The sequence below is a fragment of the Physeter macrocephalus genome, chromosome 4 (assembly GCF_002837175.3).
Source record: "Physeter macrocephalus isolate SW-GA chromosome 4, ASM283717v5, whole genome shotgun sequence".
Taxonomy (NCBI): domain Eukaryota; kingdom Metazoa; phylum Chordata; class Mammalia; order Artiodactyla; family Physeteridae; genus Physeter; species Physeter macrocephalus.
In genome coordinates, this window is record NC_041217.1 from 55,529,105 (window position 1) to 55,554,834 (window position 25,730).

At 35.6% G+C, this 25,730-nt stretch overlaps 1 protein-coding gene across 1 annotated transcript in view; it reads right to left on the bottom strand.

The window, feature by feature from the left end:
• SDCCAG8 (SHH signaling and ciliogenesis regulator SDCCAG8) overlaps positions 1-25,730 on the bottom strand; it is a 268,791-nt gene that overhangs the window by 174,964 nt on the left and 68,097 nt on the right. Inside the window, 3 exon segments of the mRNA XM_007106891.4 lie at positions 2,162-2,278; positions 5,138-5,272; positions 13,229-13,381. Coding sequence (XP_007106953.3) covers positions 2,162-2,278; positions 5,138-5,272; positions 13,229-13,381 — 405 coding nt within the window.

Genomic DNA, 25,730 nt, shown 5'->3' on the forward strand with positions numbered 1-25,730 from the left:
CTACTTTAAAAATGTTAGAAGCCAGATTAACAAAAATAGAAATAAAATGACTATATTACAAGGAACCCCCTTTTTTGTAAACACAGAGATAGCCTTCTTGTTATTCTGAATTGCATGATATGTAACACTTTAAAAGTAAAATACGCTTTATATTATTATAGGTACTTCAGATAAACATTCAACATGCCGAGCTTTTAAAAGTTAAATGTAAATTTCTCTCTTGAGTGCAGATGGTGGCCAAGCAAAGTAGCTCTTCAGTCATAAAGACAGAAGGTCAGGTCATGGCTGAAAGACCAAAGAACAATTGCTGCTTTGCTACTCCAGATCATCAATGGAATGAGACACCACTACTTTCTTTTTTTTGAAACTGTCTATTCAATACAAAATAGTTACAAGGAGTACCTATAAGATTTCCTCAAATTATGTCCAAGAAAAAATAGTAATAAGCACATCACATCTCTGACGTCCTAAAAAGGCACATCTCTATCTAAAAATAATACTAAAATCATTATAAAAACTGTCAATGTTTCACTATTTAGCAGGAAATATTTACAAATGAAAACTGCTCCTTTTATAATCCTGCAACTTTAGCCTCCACCTCATTAGTGGTTAATTAAAATGAGATATAGCACTAAAAGACAAATATTACAAATACTTCTACACACGTTATTCATTTACAAGGGATATTATAATCTTATTATTCCTATAGTGTTCTTTCTCTCTAGAATATTAAAATGTAATTTTTAAATAACTCAGACACTCTTCCTTACTGTATTTTTCCAGTTAGTCTAAAATGTTATGCTGGCAGATGCTACAGAATAACAGAAAAGGTATATAATAATGCTAGTGAGCATGCCAATATGATACCTTTTTTAAAAAGTCATATAATATATCAGAAAAGGAAAGTTCTGTGTTGGTTAGTAATCCTAGATCTTCAGTTCCTGATAGAAAGGATTTTTAATTCCACTATCAGGCACGCCCCCAACTGGATGGAATGAAATATCAACAGTTTCATTATGTGTACATGTTAACAAGGAAAATTCTTCTGAAAATTTAAAACTCGTTAGAACACTTTGAATATAGTGATACAAAAGCATAATTTGATTTTGGTTGTTTAGATTTTAATTTAATGCCAGGGATTTCAGCTACAACTTGAAAAACTTTCTGTACTAAATTTCATTATCACTTTCATTTTCAATACTTTTCCCAATTGTCTTTGCATCATTTGCATAGAAGAGTTGATTGGGTTGAAAGGGAGATATGTTGGAAAATATGGTAAAAAGTGTTGAACTAGAAATATATTTAAAAAAAAAATTTATTTAGGGCTAACCACTTTTAAACCATAGTGATTTCTTTAAAATAATGACACTGAGAACTCAGTCTTATTTGAATTGAATAGATTTCTCAACCTGCTTTCACGAATAAAAAGAATGAAAGCGTTCAATGTTTTGTACTATAACAAAATTAGAAAATCAAAAGTCAGCCTATTAGAACTGCCTCTCTAAAAACTTTATCCACGTTGTCAATTAAAATTGAAGTATCTACATGATCTCAACAAAGATATAATGTAAAACATCTGTTCAAACTGAAATTGAAGTAAGTAGCAGTTTTTTTCCTAACATTTCCAATTTTACTGTATTTAGGTTTCCTGAGCAAACGTATTCATGGTTATCTTAGTTAAAACTGGTTTCACTCTGCCAACGATCAATTTGATTGACATATTTACATATCAACTCATCTCATCTCACAAATTTTAAACTTTTTCACTTAAAATTGGATTCAAGTTGGCATCTTTAAAGAACTTTATGTACATATATTTTAGGTTCAAAATGAACATTAGAACATTTTCTTTTACTTTTGAAAGTAATAGATACACATATCCAAATGTATATTTATGACCTGTCAGATTGTAATTTCATATGCATGCAGTTGTATTCTCACAATTTCATGTGAAAGGTGATAATTTTAGGCAACTGTAGATGAAATTCTTTTAACAGTATAAATTGGATCATTCCATTAGTTAGAAACAGTATAATAGAAATAAATGACTTAGGAATAAAACCACAACCATTTCAGAAAAAAACATTAGTTATGTCTTTTTTCAGAAAAAAACATTAGTTATGTCTTTAATTGCTGCAGTTACGCTTGTATCAAATCTTACCTGATCTTTAATTTCAAGATCCCTTTTAGTTTTTGTTCTGTACTCTCTGTGCTCCTTTTCTGCCTCATCCTTCTCCATTTTGGTTTTATTCAATTGATAGCGCATTTCTCCACACACCTGTTAGATTATAAAAACTAGATCAATAGCTGCTGGAATCTACCAGGCAAGGCCTGCAATTAGATCTTTTGGTGCCCCCTAGAGGTCATATAAATAAAATACAATAGAACTTTTCTAAGAATGGCATTTTCTATTAGCATATTCAATATATTGTTAAGATGTGGAGGCAATATCAGATGTTATTGAGTCTTACAATTTCAAATGACAGATAAAGAAATGCATAACCAGGGAATTTAAGTGATATATACAAGATTTTTCATGTAAAATAATAGTTTCAATTGCATATTATTATCTAAAATGCAGTATCATCTTGCTTTTAACTAGGTAAAATTATTAATTAAAATATTAAGCTATGTCATTATTCATTCAAATTGTCATGGTTATATAGACACTCTATATTAAAAACTTTCCTTTAAACTCTTTATCAGTTAGGCTTTTATTTAAATAAATTTATAAAGGTTTTTTTCTCTCTGCAATAGACTATATTATCAATATTTAGGAGTAGAGTATTACCCAGCCGGTATTTACCGTAGGCTTTGCAGATTATGTCAATCTTACCATGCACAATACTATGTATTTAAATTAAGAAAGTTAAAAGTCATAGACTGCAACTAAGCCCACTCTGCTTTTAAAATAACTATGGCATTCAACATAAAAGGAAAATATACATGTAAGTGAAATGACTTTAACATATTGTTAAATAATGAACACACTCAGTATCTTAAAATTGTGTATCATTCTTTATATAATCTTTTTTTTCAATCCAGGGCATCTACAGACAGATAAATACATTTGGAAAATAAATTAGCAGATAAATCTAAATAAAGAAGTTATGAACTTTTGAGATAACTGAGAACTTGTAGAGAGATCAAGTAATACACACATCTGCTAAGTCAGCTTCTAAGTTACAACTACAAGTTTTTAAAAATCATGTATCATCTAATGGCTATACCTGCTTGAGACTTTGCAATTTTGGTAGTTCTCCAAAAATGATCATTAGAATTTTAGAAATTAGTTTCATCATTATTGAAGTATTAGAATCTTATAAAACCTATATGCATTTCCTATGTTCAAATAAAAAATACATTAAAAATAAACTAATCTGTGTTCAAAAATTATAGTGACAAGACAGAAGAAAAAGTCAGTAAGCTTCTCCCCAGCGACCCTCAAAAAGCTAAAAAAAGAATAAAATTACTACAAATTGTATCTGAAATTCAAATACCTTCAATGTGCAAGAGTTGATCCTTCCCCTTTCAAAAATATTAGTAATTCACAAAAAGTTACTAAAGCTAAATAAAATTTAAAAATTAAGAATTACAGAAAAAAATTAGAGGAGCCCTAATTGACTTTCTTCACTATTCCAATCTATTTGATTTACATATAGGAATAAAATTTAAAGACCCCAATTATAATACCAGAACATCACAGTTATACAACCATGGTGTTTAAAACCCAACACCAGTACAAAATTATTATACATAATAAATATCTAAGCATTAGGTCCTGTTTAAAATGATTGTACCCCTTAATTTTATTTTTAAAGTTTCCTTGCCTCACTAATTTCAGTTTAAAATGCATTTGCTAAGTTTATCTGTAACACTTAAATTTCATCTAAAATAAATGAACAAATTAAATTTAACTAGAATTATATTATCCCAGGGTTGGAAGCAGGCTTAAGGCACTCCTCTGATGCATGAGTCCTTTTGGACAGTTCTAAAGACAAGTAATCATTCTTTACTGTACCATATTTCAACAGAAAGTTCTCTCCTTATAATGAACTGAAAATCCTCATCATAGCTTTCACCTATCAATCCAGGTTAACCATTTCCATCTCTCTGCACCAGTTCCTTTACTTCTACCCCTTCCTCCACACAAACACATCAACTATATTGGCAAATATGATATTTTAAGCTTCTACATTAGCTAGCTTGAATTTCAGAAAGCAAATGAAGAACTATATAAATTCAAGGAAAAAAAAGAAAAAATAGGCTTCCTTTCCTAATATATATTAAAGTTAATTTAAATTACTGAGTTATAAAACAATAATGGCATTACAAATGTGTCCAAGTTTAGGAAAATATGTTGAGAAGTAAAATGCAGTATGAAATGGGTATGCATTGTAATAAAATTATCTGTGTATGTATTGATGAAAATAAATTGATTTAATTTATTACATCATGCATGTCCATATTTAGTTACTTAGTTTTAAAGCAATGATTACTGAAATCTACACAGACTTCTAGTGTTTTTTAAACATGTACCTTATCCAGTTAAGACCATTAAGCATTTTAGTTCTTGGTTCACAAGTTTGTGATGCCCACAGTGCAGACAACGGTGATACCACAGTGTAAAGTCTAAATTTAAGGACCAATAGAATGAGAAGTTGTAGTATTAGAATCCTGATTTTAGAGAACAGGTCTGAAAGGAATGAGAGATGGAGAATTATGTTAAGCACACTTTTCATGTTATAAATAAATACATGTATTTTAGTATTATCGTGAAGACCAAACTTATGCAAAAAAATTACTCCTAGTTGACTAATTCAGATGTACAAGTTTTATCAGGTATTCAGTAATTAAAGTAATAAAACTTGTTTATTTACAAGTCTGTCTCAGCAACTTAATCCTTAAGCTCTTTGAGGACATTATTTGTGTCTAATTCATCTTTGTATTTGCAGCACCCAGAAAAGGGCCTGATGATAATAAGTAAATGTTTGCTGAATGACTATTATGTGGACCTTTATTATCTTGAAATAACAAAATTTTTATACTCCAGACTTCTTTTTGAGCTTTTTACACTAGGAAAAAATTTTCAACTAAAATATTTAAGTAATTAGTAAACTAAAATCTTTCTTTGTACCTTTGTGACATCCATTTCCCGGGAAGCAAGCTGGTTTTGAATTTCCTCTAGTTGATTAACAGCTGAAATCTTCTCTCTTGTAATCTTTTCCACCTGAGCCTCCAGTTGGGCAATACTCTGAGATAGGGTCAACATCTGTACGAGGAAATAAAAGTCCTAAATGATAATGTCATTTGACAAAAATATTTTAAACATCTTGAATTAATAGAGTCTCAGCACGGCCACTGGGCTCTCTCTGTAAGTCATTTCTCTGTGGATTGGGTATCTCCATTGCTCTGCATTCTCAATTCATCTCCCTTGACTATCACCTCACGTAATTACTTTTCTTTCTTTTCTGGTGGTGAGAACTTTTAAGATTTGCTCTCTTAGCAACTTTCAAATACACAGTACAGTACTGTTAACTATAGTCACCATGCTTTTTAAATATTAAAAATAGAATCAATCAGCAGATATTTATTAAGAAACTTCCATATGCTATACTAACCCTGTAAGAATACCAAAGTTTTATGTCCTTTAAGAATTTCTAACCACCTTATAAAGATATACCCAATATCTGAAAAATTCAATAAGAATATAAAATAGTATTTTTAAAAAACACAAAGTGTTTTAGTAATTTTGTACTATGGTAGACACAAGAATAAAGGTACTGAATTTATCCTCCATGTTAAAATATATTTCAAATTTTTTTGATATATTTATCAACTAAAATTATTTATATGCACAGTACTTAACACATCACACTGTTTTGAGTTGTCTGTTTCCTCATTAGACTAGAAGTTCCTCAAGAGCATGTTCCTCAAGAGGTATATGTTTAATGTTTGATGAATGAATGAATCATTAGAATAAATGGCTTTTCTGAGGGACTATATGGATATCAGGTTTAGTTTTTCTTCCCAGGGTCAGAAAGGTTTTCTAGACCTTAGATTTAACCTTTATAGTTTTTGGTTTGCAATTACATTTTACTCTGCTCCAGTAGGTCAAACTTTTCTAGGCTATTAATTTCTCATTTGTATTAGCAGTTTTAAAGTGATGAAGAAATGCTACCTTGCCCCAGATCAAAACATATGGGATAGCTATCAGTTTTTAATCACCTAAAATAAAAACTGATAACAAATTTGAAATAATATTTGAAATCTATCATTGTACACTAACATGGGTGTGAATTCAGTTTTACAACTGAAATCAATAACTAAAATTTTGTAATAAAAATCAAGATTACCTTTGTCAACTAATTAAAATTGACAACATGAAAATAATGAGCCCTAGTAGCTATTTTCTAATTTAGACGGTAGATGTATTAATTAACATTCCTGGGGATTGTGGAGAATTGTACATTTAACTTATGGCTGTTTACATGTCCTTCTTTCATCAAGAGATTGGCTACAAATCTAATTTGCACATAAAATTACTTTTACTAATACCAAGCTACAAACTATCCTTATGCAGATTACAATCTGAAACAAAAATTAAAGGTCAAAAGAAGTTAAATGTAACAAATCAAAAATATTAATTGAATTTTCTTAATTTAAAAATTCAAGTTCATGAGTAAGCATATTATGAATATGTAATTATAGCTTTTCTGGAGCCATACAACAATAACAAACTTGAATTACCAGCTACTGAAAACCATATATTACTTATTTATGTGGATCTATGGTAAACATATTAATATTGTGTGGTTTTTTTGAAGTAAATGGGCAGACATTTATTTTGCTAATGGTAAATTCTGAGTCAGTTTCTATAGCATGTAACAAATCATACACCTTCCATATGATTCCTTCCCTCTGCCACCCATCACTTCATTCCTCTGCCCACTACCTGTCTGCTCCCTTCTGTCACCCACTTCTCAAGGCCTCCCCTCCTGTTGTCACACCTTCTTTTTCCCCATGCCCACCATCTGGAAGTCAACATTACACTGCAGGAGCTTCTCCATCCACATCTGTTGCAGGGGCAGAAGTAACACAGACAGCTGCAACACTGCTGGATGTCCAGGGTGTTGACATCAGATAAGTCCTTTAAACTTTGACAGGGGCAAGCAAGAGACAAGGACACCCAGGATGGGAGAGCTTGATAGAAATCTCTACACTAAAGCAGTCCCTAGTGTACTGAACGTGGTATAAAGTGGCATTCCTCATAAAAAAGGTACAAGAATTAAGGATTCTAGCGATGGGCTATTATCAAGGGAACCGACTGAGAAAATTCACAAACCACAGGGGGCATTCAATAAATAGATGACTGAAGGACTGATTGAACGAACAAACTTAATGGTTTAGTGCAACCAAAGACCATTACTGATGCCAACAGGCAAACTCACAGCAAGTACTGTTCATGGGGGAATGATTCAAAATCTGTCTAGGTAGAAGGCATCTGCTCTCCTAGAGCTTCCCACACAAATGAAATTTTTAAGCAGTAAGAAGAAAGGAAAGAAGAAAAATAATAAAAAGAAGGAAAGAAAATCTACAAGTCTCACGAGCTTTCCTACCACTAGGAAAGCAGGGACACCTGCTCCAGCACTAACCATGAGAAGTTACAACGTTATGATTAATTGTTCAGACTCCCCATTAAATTAACCTCCTACGCTAGGCAGTGTGATAATTTTTCTCTTTTAATTCCCTTTGGAAAGGAATGTATTGGATTAACCGTCAGTTGAAAAAATGAAAACTTAAGTAATGTTCCCAAATTCATTCAAGCTAATAAATAAAAAGTAAAGCTGGACTTTATATTAAAATTTGTCTGCTTTTACTAACACAAATGTCCAAGAAATCTATCCAATGGAGCTAATTCTCTCTTTCACTTGAGTAAGAATAATAGCCACAAGCTAAAATTTGTTAAATGGTCTAACCTAAGCCAGGTATTATATTAGGTACTTTCAAAACATTGTCTCATTTAATCCTATCAATTCCTTGAGTAGATCAACCAAGGATCTACTACTCTGAAATTTGGAGAGGTTAAATAAATTGTTCAAGGTCACATAAAGGTCAAATTGGATTCAACACTAAATCCTTTTACTTCAGAGCTTCTTTCCTCCATTTTCTGTGAGAGTACTTGCTTCAGTGCTAGGATCACTTTCAGCTCTTTATTCATACATCTTTATTTAGGGCAGGATCTTCAGAATAAATGTCAAATAAGGCTTAATGGAGGCAAAAAGAAAAAAAAGGACTCAGACTCAGAAATGCATTGTAGGACTTCCCTGGAGGCACAGTGGTTAAGAATCTGCCTGCCAGTGCAGGGGACACGGGTTCGATCCCTGGTGGGGGAATATTCCACATGCTGCAGAGCAACTAAGCCCATGAGCCATAACTACTGAGCCGGCACTCTAGAGCCCACAAGCCACAACTACTGAGCCCGCGTGCCACAACTACTGAAGCCCACGTGCCTAGAGCCTGTGCTCCGCAACAAGAGAAGGCACTTGAGAAGTGCCAATGAGAAGCCCACGCACCGCAACAAAGAGTAACCCCCGCTCGCCACAACTAGAGAAAGCCCGCGTGCAGCAATAAAGACCCAATGCAGCCAAAAATAAATAAATGAATAAATTAATTTTTAAAAAAAGAAATGCATTGTATTTCTGTTGCCACTTTCATTCATGAATAATTATCAGTTTAAGAAAGTTATACATAAAAGCACCTGGAATATTCCCTGGCACAGTTCCGACTTCCTTTATTTCTTCTTATCAGGAATTCTCATCAACATATTTTTACATAGTAAAACTACTCAGCAAGGCAAAAGTTTCCACTAAACAACCCAGGAAAAAAGTCTCCTAGGCATGAACGGTAGCTGATCTTTGCTCTTGATGCCATTCATTCTATCTCTCAAAGCTCAGCTTGCAACTTTACCTCCCTCCATACCTTACTCATGTTGGTACATCTCCCCCACACTCAGCATTTCTAAATCCTGCCTATTTTTCTGCAGCTCAGTTAAAATGCCACCTTCTCCACCAAGTGTTCCGTGATCTCCTGCAGACAGAAATCTGTTCTGATCCTCTGAACTCTCAGTATTTTAGTCATGCCTTTCCAATGGCATGGGGCCGGCCTTCTTCCTTCCATTTGTATTCCCCTTGTATTCATTCAATAAATATATACTGAACACATTTTATGTGGGAGGAATGTGGCAATAAGGCAATAAGGATGTTAACAAACCATATATGCAAGGGAATCATAGTAAATTAGGGGAGATAATTCAATAAGACTTTGCAATAAATTGAGTTATAGAAGCCCATAGGAGGGGCTCCCAAAAATTTATCATGGGGAGGCTGTGAGAAGAGGTGGTATCGAGAACTCTGAAGGATCGGTCAGAGAGGCCAGAGGAAGATTCCTCTAGGCAATGGGGGTGAGGTGGGGGGTGTGGGGATGGGAGGGGAGGGGCAAAGCCCTGAAAAATCCTGAAATGAAAAAATAGTATGGCAGACTGGCATGTTTACACATTTGAGGAAGTGCAAGTAGATCAGTATGGTGGTAACACAAAGAAGAAAAGAGAAGGGAGATGAGACTGGAGAACCAAAGAGAGGGAAAAAATGTACAATCTTTATGCTGTAGTAAAAGATCCTAAATTTTATCCAAGGTGTTATAGAGAGACAATAAAGGATTTTAAAGCAAGAGACTGACATATTGCCGTGTTCATTTTAGAAAGATCATCTTTGGATCTTTGGGTAAGAGAACAGATAAGGAGGTGAGACTAGAAGCAAGGGGCTTCTAGAACTTGGGGCTGTAGGAATCGCCCAAGGGTGAGATATGGAGAGCAGTGGAATGGAGAGACAAGGCAATGTAAAATCAGTAGGGGCCTGAAACTCTAGAACTTGGTGACTTGATGTACAGGGTGAGGGAGAAGGAGGAAACAAGGATGACAGCAAGATTTCTGAGTTGGGCAAATGGATCAATGAATAGTAGTTCTACTATGAGAGGGAAGATGGGAAGTGCAGCTGGTTTGGGAGCTCACTAGAGAGCTAAAGATTTAGGAATCAATACCATATATATGAAATTAAAGCCACAGTAGTGCTAAAGACATCTAAATCTAAAGCTCTCTGCTCAACTCTAGAACCTCCTATCGAGGTGCTTTCTGGATGTGTCTCCTTCATTACCTCCAAGGCACCTTAAACTCAGAGTAACCTAAAAGGCACACATCATCATTCTCCCCAGTCAAGAATATGATTCAGAGAAATCAAAGAAACAGAACCTTTTAAGGAGAATAAGAACAAAAAAATATTCACTAAAAATAGCACAAGGAGGTCTCCAGTGAACACAGCAATGGTAATTTCATTGGCTATGGGCACAGACGCTGAAATGTAGTGGGCTGAAGAGTGAATGAGCGGTAAGAAAATGAAGATAACATGTATGGACAAATCTTTCAAGAAACTTGACTATTAAGGGGAAGAGTAAGGAGGGATATGGAATTACTAAGGTGGCTTCCAGCCTTGGCCGCACATTGGAATCACCTGGACAAATTTTTAAAATACTGACCCCTAGATCCTACCCTCAGATATTCCCCCATAATTCGTTTGGGATGCAGATTGGGCAATGAGAGTTTTGGAACTTCTGTGTAGCCAAGATTGAGAATGACTGGATTAGAAGAAAGATTGTTTCTTTCAACAGGTGAGAGAAATTTGAGACTATTTTCCTGGTGATAAGGAAAAGGCTATAGTGAAGGACAAAGGTTGAAGATTCAGAAGAGAGTGGGGAACTAATGGAAATAGGTCCCTGAGGTGGTGGAAGAGGATGGGATTCAGAGCAAGAGGAAAGGATTAGGATTAAGCCACTCCCATTCTGACATGGTTGCAGTACAGGTGAAATTTTACTTTAGGCAGAGGTGGGGGGGAGATAAATAAGGTGATTACCATCTAATGGCTGTCAACTTTCTTTGTTAGGTAAGTAAGTCTCTCTGCCGCGAATGAGGGGAGAGGTGGTATGGTAGAGAATTTGAGGGGAATAAAAGTGATTTGAAATAGTCCTTGAAAAATGTGTCTTAGATACCAACACTTCCCACCTAGACTACTATAATTACCTCCCACCTGATCTCCAGGGGTTTATTCTGGTCCTCCTTCAAATCTATTGACAGATGATTTTTCTCAAATATAAATGTGATCATGACACTGCCCAATTTACTGCCATTCAATGGTTTCCCTTCACTTTTGGATAACATTTAAAACCTTTTACATGGACTTTAAGACCATTCATGATTTGGTCCTTGCATACTTCTCCAAACTCATCTTCCACTACTCTGGCCCTTACTTCCTGTGCTCCAGTCACCTGAGTCCTCTCTAAATTCCTAGAAAGTATGATGTTTTCTAGCTTCAGAGCCTTGGGAGTGTTGTTTTCCTGGGTCTGAAACTCTCCGCCTCAACTCTTCACCTGACCACTCCTACTCAACTATTTTGAGCCTCATTTGCAAAACCTCTTTCTGAGGAAAAGTCTTCCATGACTGCCCAGACTAAGTTATATTTGCCTGTTACACATTCTCATGGTACTGTATACCGTACATTCATGCCTTTATCATAGTGGTAAAAACTCATTTGTGGAAGTATGTGTTTAATGTCTATCTCTCCCACAAGTCTATAAACTTCATGAAGTAACTGCACTGGTCCTGTGACTACCACATTCCCAGGACCTCCAATTAATATCTGTTGAATCCTGAATGAACGGGAGAGAGAGGAATGATAGGAGGACTGCTAGACAGCACCAACAGAACGGTGGACATTGAACCGTAAGTGTATGGTGGTGTCATCTGCAAGATTATAGGATTTTTCTTCACTAGCTGAGATCACCAATCCAGGTCAGAGAATGTAGATAATTAGATTGACCTATAAGTAGGTTTTGACAGGCACAATTTTTTTTAAAAAGGATAAGAAAACGAGGGAGTTTACCTTGGCTCAGGTAAGATAAGACTTAAAACTCACAGGGCAGGATTTGTGATTTTTCTCTTTATATAGCCTTAGGCTTACACACTGCCTTGCACACGGCAGATACTCAGTAGATATTTGCTGAATGAGTTAATTACCACATGTTTAAGACAGCATGTAGGGTATAAGCTGTGAGCCTGCTTTGAAAAAACAGAACATGTAACCATTGTTTGGGTTACTTCAGGGGCCACATCTTGCTCAGTTTTACTCAACTGTAGCAACTTTAAAGCTAGGTTCCACTAAACTCTGTATTCTAGTTTGTTACTGTTTTTCAAACACTGCCCATCTCATGTTATCTGTTCCTTTTGACTCTAATTTCTCCCTTCCATGTATTCATCTGGTTATAGTCATTATTCATCATGTAATTTGTTAGAAACTATTTTGTACAGAGTATATCACTTCTTTTTTTGGTTACTTGGTTTCTTACAAGTGTTTTACCTTCTTAAAGTCTAATTTAGGAGTGGGGGATGAAATGGGGGAGTCATCTCTCCTTGATTTAACCATGCTTGAAATAAAATCTGGATATCTGCAGAGCACCTGCTCTCCTCTGACAAACAGAAAGGGAATCATACAGAATGGCAGGATTAGAGTAAATTTCACATTTTCCTATCATGAACTCTAATTGATTATTTTCTTTGGAAAGGTCAGAGAATATAACTTTTATTGAGAAACACATTGAAGAATAGAAAATTTTTATGAACTCTAAGTTATAAGCAACTTGACTACTTAAATGGTTTAAACATGTAAGATCATTTGAGGGAGGCTCAAGAGGGAGGTGATATGGGGATATATGTATACTTATAGCTGATTCACTTTGTTATACAACAGAAACTCACACAACATTGTAAAGCAATTATACTCCAATAAAGATATAAATTTTTTTTTTTCTTTCTTTACGCGGGCCTCTCACTGTTGTGGCCTCTCCTGTTGCGGAGCACAGGCTCCGGACGCGCAGGCTCAGCGGCCATGGCTCACAGGCCCAGCCACTCTGCGGCATGTGGGATCTTCCCAGACCAGGTCATGAACCCGTGTCCCCTGCATCGGCAGGTGGACTCTCAACCACTGCACCACCAGGGAAGCCCACCCCCCAAAAAAATTTTTTAATAAAGAGCATTCAAGAATTACAGCCTGTAGAATCATCAATTACATCACCACAAACATTTCTTTTGCAATGTCGATAACAAATTGAACCCTTTAAATACCTTTGAGCCCATGTCCTCTCTTTCTTTTGTCATTTCTCTTTTCATCATCTCTTTCTCAAAGGCTCTTTTTTCTTGCTGAGATGCGAGTTCTTTCTCAAGTCGCTCTGTCTGCCTCTCCAGTTCATTCTTCAACTGTTCGCACTGGATTAAAGCCTGCCAGAATAAGACAGAGTGAAATGGGACCTTAGAATTTAGAAGAAATAAGGGGGAAATGAGACAATTAAGCTTTGATTTTATTTAAAATAGTTACAACTCACTGTAAAGTCAAAGTAAAGAATATTTTTATATTTGTCAACACCACTTACTGATTCAATGTTACATGTATTCAAATGTTACATGTATTCAAATGTATTTATTCACATATGTCAGTTTGCACAATTAAGGCTATATTAACTAATCAACTAAGAAAATTCAGGTAACAAACCTTGATAAGGGCCACAGAGGAGTCTGAATTTTATAAAAGGGGATCAGAAAAACTAAGTGTTCTAGTATTTTCAATTATATATCATGTTTATACTACAAGAAATATATAAGTATCTAATTTAACTGATTTTTCATCTGGACATGGTTAAACAGCAGCTCATGCAGCTCAATATCAAAAAAACAAACAACCCAATCCAAAAATGGGCAGAAGACCTAAATAGACATTTCTCCAAAGAAGATATACAGATTGCCAACAAACACATGAAAGAATGTTCAACATCATTAATTATTAGAGAAATGCAAATCAAAACTACAATGAGATATCATCTCACACTGGTCAGAATGGCCATCATCAAAAAATCTAAGAACCTAGGGGTAAGACGGGAATGGAGACGCAGACCTACTAGAGAATGGACTTGAGGATGTGGGGAGGGGGAAGGGTGGGCTGTGACGGGGTGGGGGGGTGGCATGGACATTTATACACTACCAGGTGTGGAGTGGATAGCTGGTGGGAGGCAGCTGCGTGGCACGGGGGGATCGGCTCGGTGCTTTGTGACCACCTAGAGGGGTGGGATGGGGAGGGTGGGAGGGAGGGAGGCGTGGGAGGGAGGAGATGTGGGAGCATGTGTACGTGTATGGCTGATTCACTTTGTTGTAGAGCGGAAACTGACACACCATTGTGGAGCAATCGTACTCCAATAAAGATGTTAAAAAAATTATTTGTACTTTAAATGATAAACAGATCAAAATTTTAAGATGAGATGTATTTATCATTACATAGAGGCATTTATTGTTTAACATTATATAATAACTGAGTTTCCTTAAATATAAGTAAGGTAAGATTTGGTTCACTCTCCTTACACACATAACTAAAGTAAAAATCAGGTAATAATCAAGTTTAGATAAGGAAAGACTCAAAACAGCATTTACTACCTAGTTTTGTAAAGTGAGAAGTGTTATATTTCATTTCTGGCAATTTAAAAGTCGTTAATTGTCCTTTAGTTTAAATTTCCCACTCTGAATTTCCAGAATTAAATTCTCTCTAACTTCTTTTTGGCTATATTTACAATATTGTTATGCATAACACACAATAATAAACTAAATTCAAAATCTCAAGAAAAAATAAAATTAAGGTGCTTGACATAGAAAATCTGAGTCATACTATGGTGTCTTAGTGTCTTAGACACCATACTATGAAATAAAATCTGGATATCTGCAGAGCACCTGCTCTCCTCTGACAAACAGAAAGGGAATCATACAGAATGGCAGGATTAGAGTAAATTTCACATTTTCCTATCATGAACTCTAATTGATTATTTTCTTTGGAAAGGTCAGAGAATATAACTTTTATTGAGAAACACATTGAAGAATAGAAAATTTTTATGAACTTTAAGTTATAAGCAACTTGACTACTTAAATGGTTTAAACATGTAAGATCATTTGAGGGAGGCTCAAGAGGGAGGTGATTTGGGGATATATGTATACTTATAGCTGATTCACTTTGTTGTATACTACCAGATGAATACATGGAAGGGAGAAAATCTGAGTCATACTATGGTGTCTTAGTCTCATCCCAGTGGCTCCTCATAATATCCTCCTCACTCAACCTCTATATGTTCCCCTGAATTGAGAGAAAGAAACTCAAAGAAACTCTCATTTGACTTATATACTATGTAATTATAATTGTAATTATAATTTGATAGTCACAGTTGTTAATGGAGATGGAAGCAGTCTCAGTAAGCACTGTAAGCTCTATGCATTGCTATGCTTCCCTCTGGTGAAAGCTATAATAAATATAGACAATACATATCTAGGATATGTGAATTTTCTTCTTTTTATCATGAGAGTATTAAACCCTAATTTCCTTCAAACTCTTCTGGAAATGTTCTATACTCCTAGGCATAAAAAATGAGGATAAAATGCAACTGTCCCAGATTAACTGATAAGCAAATAAAATGCCTGAAAAAAGATTCTCCTAGGGAGTTAGTCCCAAGTCCAATTCTAGTTGAAAATGTCTGGAAAATAAAATTTTACATTAGATTTTAAAAGAAATGGAAAAGCATAATTTTTCTATAATTTAAACACTTGGAGCTTGAAATACTATGAATTAGAGATTTTTGCGCTTCAGAACACAATTGCTCTTGTGTAAAATATTTTTTATGAACCTAATAAAAATGTTCATAATGTTCACTGATATATGAATATCATGAAAGACTAAAATGATTATGGAATATAAACTAATATATTTAATCAGAAGGTTTTTCATTGAATAAAAACTCAGGAATCAACCTTATTAGGTACAGGAACAGTGGAAGGAACTGCTGAAGATCAGGCTAACATGAAGAGCAACTAAAGAGTCAATTCAAAGAATTCAATCAATTCAAGAACAAGGAACAGTAAATGATCCTGACAGGTAAGAGGCCTAATGCTAAGATGATATAAACGAAAAGCACAAGTGAGAAGTTGTAAATCACTTAAACAAAACCGTTGCTGAAGCCTTGATTTCGTGGATGGCCTTCTATGAGGAGTAGCCACCACTGAGAAGTGATGGTGTGTATGAAAGCAGTAATGAAACACTGAATAAAAATATTAGGTTAAAAACTGGATATTAGTCACTCTCGGTTTGTAGCCAATGATTCCATATAAAATAGCTTTTGCTTTTATTTGTTTTGATTTTAATATATATGCCTGGTCACAATGAAGAAAATAATAAGTAACATTTGGAATTAGAAAAGTCATTTAATCTTACAATGATCCTCATATACAAGATTTGGGTTTACTAAATAAATATTTATACATTCTTTCCATTAAAGCTTTGTCTTTTAATTCGAAGACTCACTCTCCTAGTTTTCAGAATCCCAGATGACTCAGTAATCCCTGATCATACTCCATATAATCATTCAGTAAAGGCATATAATCGAATCCTCAAAGACTATTGACCAAAAAGTTCGTTTGGGTTTTTCCGTAAGATGTTTGGCCAACCCAATTAACTGATAGATCTTCACAGGTGACCAAGTTAATTTGGGATCTGCAGCTGCCATTTCTCCTAGTAGTTCCCAAGGTCGTGGCTCCTTCCTTTCCCTGAGCACAATCCCTTTCTTGGTGGAAATGGCTGTAGGTCTTGGGGAGTTGGGGATTTACACAACCCTCACCCTCCAGTAGACTCAATCTTCAAAGGGCCTTTTCTCTTCTGGGAAATTTATTTGTGGTCATTCTTAACTGGCCACAGTAACACATTTTACAAAACATAATTTATTGGATTTGATATTCCCAGTCCTAGTTTTATTAAACCAAAAAGTATGCATTACTATCTTAATGGAGTCAAAACATTTTCCAAAATAAATCTGTACCTAGTCAACTCAATTCTTAAAATAGGGAAACTCTTTTAGGAAACATAAAAGTCCTTCCCAAGTGCTAGGGTTAGGTTCCTAGATATCCTTGTGATCAAAGAATTCACGATTATAGGATTAAAGAATTATGAGGAATAATAGAGTCCACACTTATGAACATAAACTTTAAAAATTTATGAAAATGCTTTCATTTTTATGAAATATAGCCCACAAAATAAAAATGATTTTCAGCATGTTTTAGGCATTTAATTTACAAATAATGCAAACTATTGATTATTAATTTATAAACTTGTCCTTACTAGAAACCTATCAGTCAATCTATCCCTATCTCCCATTTTCAAGATATTTATAATTTGTTTTTGTCTTGTGGAAGATAGTGTTCATATCAAGAAACATTATATTCTACATTTGTGCTTGCAATCAAATGCTCAAGGTTTTTCTGATTTTCCTTTTACTTCGGGTTTCTAATTCTTGCCTTTCTGATTCCACTGTAGTCTAAGGAAAACAATAATTTAAATACTTAAAAAGGAGAAAAAAAGTTTGGGGGGACATTTATTCAAACTTCTGGGTTGGTATTTTTTAAAAAATATTTCTTTAGAGGATTATCTCATTATAGATATGCTCATGGGAACATCATGCCAAAGCCAACAATTTCCCTTCCAATAGAGGCAGGCAGGTCTAAGGCCTAGTTAACCTTTTTATCTTGTAGCTTTACCAAAACATCACTGCAAAAACCTCTACTTTTCTACTTTCACTTATTCCCAGGTTAATTTTTTCTCCCTTTTAAAATTATTCCCAGTTGTAATGACTTGAAAATTTCAAAGAAAAACAAAAACATTTATTGATCACTTACTGTGTGCCATATACTTTCCTAAATGGCTTACGTGGATTAATATATTTAATTCTCTCACTGAATTTTAAGTGGCTTTTATCACTCTGTTGATAAGAAACTGAGGCTTTGAGACATTAAGTAACTTGCCCAAGAGCACAGACCTAGAAAGTGGCAGAATAGGGATTTGATCCAAAGAAGTTACACAACTGAATCCATGCATGGCATTATAATTTTCTCATGTTATAGATTTATTTTCTGATAAAATTCTCAGGTGTTTTCATTGCCACTGTAAAAGTATATATAGTCTGTCCTCCTTATCTGCAGGTTCTGTATTCACAGTTTCTGCATCCAAGGTTTCAACCAGTCACAGATTTCTGTCCTGGAACCAATCCCCCATGGATAAAGAGGGAGGACTGAATATGATATGACATGATATAATACAGTATTAATGTAATGTAATTGCTTCTACTTATTTAGCATGCAATATGCAAAATAGAACACTAGATGGCAACAAATGTTAAGGAACTATAAGAAGAAAGTAACCATTTCATAACTCAGTAATAAAGTAGTTGGTTTTAAAATTAAAATATATATGCTGTTTCACTTTTTAATCTCAGAAAGCAAAATTCCTAATACTTTTTTTTTTACATCTTTATTGGAGTATAATTGCTACAATGTTGTGTTAGTTTCTGCTGTACAACAAAGTGAATCAGCTATATGTATACATATATCCCCCTATCCCCTCCCTCTTGAGCCTCCCTCCCACCCTCCCTCTCCCACCCGTCTAGGTCATCACAAAGCACCGAGCTGATCTCCTTGTGCTATGCAGCAGCTTCCCACTAGCTATCCATTTTACAGCTGGTAGTGTATATATGTCAATGCTACTCTTTCACTTCGTCCCAGCTTCCCCTTCCCCCCCGGCGTCCTCAAGTCCATTCTTTACATCTGTGTCTTTATTCCTGTCCTGCTATTAGGTTCATCAGTACCATTCTTCTAGATTCCATATATACACGTTAGCATATGGTATTTGTTTTTCTCTTTCTGACTTACTTCACTCTTTATGACAGACTCTAGGTCCATCCACCTCACTACAAATAACTCAATTTTAGGGATTTGATCCAAAGAAGTTACACAACTGAATCCATGCATGGCATTATAATTTTCTCATGTTATAGATTTATTTTCTGATAAAATTCTCAGGTGTTTTCATTGCCACTGTAAAAGTATATATAGTCTGTCCTCCTTATCTGCAGGTTCTGTATTCACAGTTTCTGCATCCAAGGTTTCAACCAGTCACAGATTTCTGTCCTGGAACCAATCCCCCATGGATAAAGAGGGAGGACTGAATATGATATGACATGATATAATACAGTATTAATGTAATGTAATTGCTTCTACTTATTTAGCATGCAATATGCAAAATAGAACACTAGATGGCAACAAATGTTAAGGAACTATAAGAAGAAAGTAACCATTTCATAACTCAGTAATAAAGTAGTTGGTTTTAAAATTAAAATATATATGCTGTTTCACTTTTTAATCTCAGAAAGCAAAATTCCTAATACTTTTTTTTTTACATCTTTATTGGAGTATAATTGCTACAATGTTGTGTTAGTTTCTGCTGTACAACAAAGTGAATCAGCTATATGTATACATATATCCCCCTATCCCCTCCCTCTTGAGCCTCCCTCCCACCCTCCCTCTCCCACCCGTCTAGGTCATCACAAAGCACCGAGCTGATCTCCTTGTGCTATGCAGCAGCTTCCCACTAGCTATCCATTTTACAGCTGGTAGTGTATATATGTCAATGCTACTCTTTCACTTCGTCCCAGCTTCCCCTTCCCCCCCGGCGTCCTCAAGTCCATTCTTTACATCTGTGTCTTTATTCCTGTCCTGCTATTAGGTTCATCAGTACCATTCTTCTAGATTCCATATATACACGTTAGCATATGGTATTTGTTTTTCTCTTTCTGACTTACTTCACTCTTTATGACAGACTCTAGGTCCATCCACCTCACTACAAATAACTCAATTTCGTTTCTTTTTATGGCTGAGTAATATTCCGATGTATCTGCCACATCTTCTTTATCCATTCATCTGTCGATGGACATTTAGGTTGCTTCCATGCCCTGACTATCGTAAATAGTGCGGCAATGAACACTGTGGTACATGTCTCTTTTTGAATTATGGTTTTCTCAGGGTATGTGCCCAGTAGTGGGATTGCTGGGTCATATGGTAGTTGTATTTTTAGTTTTTTAAGGAACCTCTATACTGTTCTCCACAGTGGCTGTATCAATTTACATTCCCACCAGCAGTGCAGGAGGGCTCTCTTTTCTCCACACCCTCTCCAGCATTTATTGTTTGTAGATTTTTTGATGATGGACATTCTGACCAGTGAGAGATCATACCTCATTTTGGTTTTGATTTGCATTTCTCTAATGATTAGTGATGTCGAGCATCTTTTCATGTGTTAGCATTCTTTCATGACTTTGTTAATCTGTATATCTTCTTTGGAGAAATGTCTATTTATCTCTTCTGCCCAGTTTTGGATTGGGTTGTTTTTTTGATATTGAGCTGCATAAGCTGCTTGTATATTTCAGAGATTAATCCTTTGTCAGTTGCTTCGTTTGTAAATACTTTCTCCCCTAATATGTTTTAACATACCTTAGAGATAAAAACTACCAGACTTGCACTACATTTTGTAAACTGCTTAGAAATCAATCCTTGAATTATTACTAACTCAGTGAAAAATAGATTTACAATACACAATAGCCTTTCTAGTTCGTAACCATTAAGATTTTAAAAGCACTAATTACAAAAATTCATACTAATATTTAAAGCTAATAATTAACTTTACTTCAGTTCCACAACATTTATTGTACAATTAATATGTAAATATCCATGTGAAGAATATGATGATAGATGTCACAGACCTGGTTTTTAAAGTCTTTTGGTGGAGAGGGCTATGTAAACAGCCACAAAAATTATACACAGCTCACTAGGAATACAAGAAGGTGTTGGGGAAAACTTCTGGGAAGATTGCCATCTGAGTTGCCCCTCATAGAATGAATAGAAACTTCACAGATGGATACAGTGCAGAAAAGTACAGCATGAGCAAATTCATGGAAACAGTCAATTGTAGGTAACGTTATAGAAACAGCACAGGTTATATGAAAACTTGTAGTGAAAGATAAGGCTAGAAAAGTTAGAGTGGGACCATATTGTGAAAGATCTGGAAGGTCATGCTAAGGATTTGTCTTTTATTCTACTGCAAGAAAAGAGCTGCCTGAACAGGGAGATTTACAGTTTAGGAAAACGTTGGCAGCAATGTGAAAGATATACTGGAAATGAAAGAGACCTGAGGGAGACCAATTAGAAGGCTATTGCAATAGGCTGCATAAGAGTATGTGAAGACTTGAACCAGAGCAGGAGTATAGGTATGGAAGCTGCGGGAATAACTTAGTAGGGGTTTTTGAAGAGATGGTGAGAGTTTGATAAGTGATTGGAGGTTGAGAGTGAGGAATGGGGAGGACCCAAGATATTTTAAAGGTTCCAAGCCAGGGCTGTTGGTAAGATGATAATACCATTATCTGAGAAAAGAAAATACAGAAAATTGTAGAAGGAAAAGGAGTGATAGACAGTAAGGAGGAAAGAATTTACAATTTGGTGGTGTAGAGTTTCAGATGCTAATGGCATATCATCCATATAAAGAGGTCTAGTAGAAGCAAGAAATGTAGGTCTGGGGCACAGAGGAGTTCTTTGAGCTAAAGGCACAATGTGGGGGTGGTCAAGTGAGGGGGGAGACACAAAGTCCTGGAAATTCGGACAACATGGCTGGATGGCTACGAACTGACTGAGGAATGTCTGCATTCTAGGCTTGTGGAAAACAAGTTAAAAGACATGTGGAAGAGTAGGCAAGAGCAATGCAAAGAGGACCCACAGAGTGAAATATCAGATTAATCAAGGGGAAATGATGATATGTTATGCTAGTACAGTTAATGTCTTCCTGGAGTTGGGTCAAATGAGGACTGAGATGAAGTCACTGGGTTTAGTAATGAGGAAGTGACTGGTGACCAATTCAGTAGCATGAAATCAGACTATAATTTGTTAAAAGCCTGACTGCAATGTGTTCAGAAGTGAATGAAAAGCTACAAAGGTAAAATCAATGGAGAAGGAAGGATGGAAGATACAAGATGTGATAACAAATGTCTCAATGTCCCTGAAACCCTACAAGTAGGAGATATCAAGAACTTAGAGAGATTCATCTTGGAAAGTAAGAGGACCAGATAAGCAAGAAAAAAATGAGAAGACACATTTGAGGGATGAGAAAGTGTTGATGAGGCTCTTGTCAGTTGGCTGTGATCTCAGTAAAGTAGGTCAGCTATTGAGAGTGAGGTGCTAAGAGTGGAGTTGGGAAAGGAAACAAAGTGGCATTCCTGTCTAGTCTAAACTACATGTGGTAGGGAGACCCTCAAGAAAGAGGAGAAGTAAGATGTGGAGATCACCTTCCTCCCCACAAACAAATCAGAAATACATCCACATGTGGAACAACTCCTACAGAACACCTATTGAACGCTGGTACAAGATATAGACTTCCCAAAAGATGCCCTCAGGCGACCTACACGCAGAGGCAGGGCCAAAGCCAAAGCTGAACCCCAGGAGCTGTGCGACCAAAGAAGAGAAAGGGAAATCTTTCCCAGCAGACTGAGGAGCAGCAGATTAAATCTCCACAATCAGCTTGATGTACCCTGCATCTGTGGAATACCTGAATTCATGCAATGAATCATCCCAAAATTGAGATGGTGGAATTTGGGAGCAACTGTATACTTGGGGTTTATTTACTGCATCTCATTTGTTTCTGCTTTTATGTTTATCTTAGTTTAGTATTTAGAGTTTATTATCATTGATAGATTTGTTTATTGATTCGGTTGCTTTCTTCCTCCTTTTGGTTAATATATACAGATGCGTATATTTTTTCCCTTTTCTCTTTTTGTGAGTGTGTATGTATATGTTTCTTTGTGTGATTTTGTCTGTATAGCTTTGCTTTTACCATTTGTCCTAGGGTTCTATCTATCCATTTTTTTTGTTTCTTTTCTTGTATAGTTTTTAGTGCTTATTATTGGTGGATTTGTTTTTAGGTTTGGTTGCTCTCTTCTTTCTTTTTTATTACTTTTTAATTTTTTAATTTTTAATAATGTTTTATTTTAATAACATTATTTTATTTTACTTTTTTCTTTCCTTCTTTCTTTTTTTCTCCCTTTTCTTCTGAGCCATGTGGCTGACAGGGTCTTGGTGCTCTGGCCGGGTGTCAGGCCTGTGCCTCTGAGGTGGGAGAGCCAAGTTCAGGACATTGGTCCACCAGAGACCTCCCGGCTCCATGTAATATCAAACAGTGAAAGCTCTCCCAGAGAGCTCCATCTCAACGCTAACACCAAGCTCCACTCAACGATCAGCAAGCTACAGGGCTGGAAACCCAATGACAAACAACTAGCAAGACAGGAAAACAACCCCACTCATTAGCAGAGAGATTGCCTAATATCATAATAAGGTCACAGACACCCCAAAACACACTACCGGATGTGGTCCTGCCCACCAAAAAGACAAGATCCAGCCTCATCCACCAGAACACAGGCACTAGTCCCCTCCACCAGGAAGCCTACACAATCCACTGAATCAACCTAAGCCACTGAGGGCAGACACCAAAAACAGCAGGAACTATGAACCTCAACCTGCAAAAACGAGACCCCTAACACAGTAAGTTAAGCAAAATGAGAAGACAGAGAAACACACAGCAGATGAAGGAGCAAGGTAAAAATCCACCAAACCAAACAAATGAAGAGGAAATAGGCAGTCTACCTGAAAAAGAATTCTGAGTAATGACAGTAAAGTTGATCCAAAATCGTGGAAATAGAATGGAGAAAATACAAGAAACGTTTAACAAGGACCTAGAAGAACTAAAGAGCAAAGACACAATGATGAACAACACAATAAATGAAATGAAAAATTCTCTAGAAGGACTCAATAGCAGAATAACTGAGGCAGAGGAACGGATAAGTGACCTGGAAGAAAAAATAGTGGAAATAACTACTGCAGAGCAGAATAAAGAAAACAAAAATGAGAAGAATTGAGGACAGGCCTAGAGACCTCTGGGACAACATTAAATGCACCAAGATTCGAATTATAGGAGTCCCAGAAAAAGAAGAGAAAAAGAAAGGGACTGAGAAAATATTTAAAGAGATTATAGTTGAAAACTTCCCTAATATGGGAAAGGAAATAGTCAATCAAGTCCAGGAAGCACAGAGAGTCCCATACAGGATAAATCCAAGGAGAAATACACCAAGAAATATATTAGTCAAATTAACAAAAAATAAATTCAAAGAAAAAATATTCAAAGCAGCAAGGAAAAACAAAAACATAACATACAAAGGAATCCCCAGAAGGTTATCAGCTGATTTTTCAGCAGAAATTCTGAAGGCCAGAGGGAGTGGCATGATATACTTAAAGTGATGAAAGAGAAAAACCTACAACCAAGATTACTCTATGCCGCAAGGATCTCATTCAGATTCAATGGAGAAGTCAAAAGCTTTTCAGACAAGCAAAAGCTAAGAGAATTCAGCACCACCAAACCAACTTTACAACAAATGCTAAAGAACCTTCTCTAAGCAGGAAACACAAGAGAAGAAAAAGACCCACAAAAACAAACCCAAAACAATTAAGAAAATGGTAATAGGAACATACATATCACCAAGATTACTCTACCCAGCAAGGATCTCATGCAGATTAGACGGAGAAATTAAAACCTTTACAGACAAGCAAAAGCTAAAAGAATTCAGCACCACCAAACCAGTTTTACAGCAAATCCTAAAGAAACTTCTCTAGGCAGTAAACACAAGACAAGGAAAAGACCTACAATAACAAACCCAGAACAATTATGAAAATGGTAATAGGAACATACATATCGATAATTACCTTAAATGTAAATGGATTAAATGCTTCAGCCAAAAGACACAAAATGGCTGAATGGATATAAAAACAATACCCATATATATGCTATCTACAAGAGACCCACTTCAGACCTAGAGACACAAACAGACTAAAAGTGAGGGGATGGAAAAAGATATTCCATGCAAATGGAAGTCAAAAGAAAGCTGGAGTAGCAATTCTCATAGCAGACAAAATAGACTTTAAAACAAAGACTATTACAAGAGACAAAGAAGGACACTACCTAAAGATCAAGGGATCAATCCAAGAAGAAGATATAACAATTGTAATTATTTATGCACCCAACCAAGGAGCACCTCAATACATAAGGCAAATGCTAACAGCCATAAAAGGGGAAATTGACAGTAACACAATCATAGTAGGGGACTTTAACACCCCACTTTCACCAATGGACAGATCATCCAAAATGAAAATAAATAATGAAACACAAGCTTCAAATGATACACTAAACAAGATGGACTTAATTGATATTTACGGGACAATCCATCTAAAAACAACAGAATACACTTTCTTCTCAAGTGCTCATAGAACATTCTCCAGGATCGATCATACCTTGGGTCACAAATCAAGCCTTGGTAAATTTAAGAAAGCTGAAATCAAATCAACTATCTTTTCTGACCACAATGCTATGAGACTAGATATCAACTACAGGAAATAAAACTCTAAAAATATACAAACACACGGAGGCTAAACAATACACTACTAAATAACCAACAGATCAGTGAAGAAATCAAAGAGGAAATTTAAAAATACCTAGAAACAAATGACAATGAAAACACGATGACCCGAAACCTATGGGATGCAGCAAAAGCAGTTCTAAGAGGGAAGTTTATAGCAATACAGTCCTACCTTAAGAAACAAGAAACATCTCAAATAAACAACCTAACCTTACAAC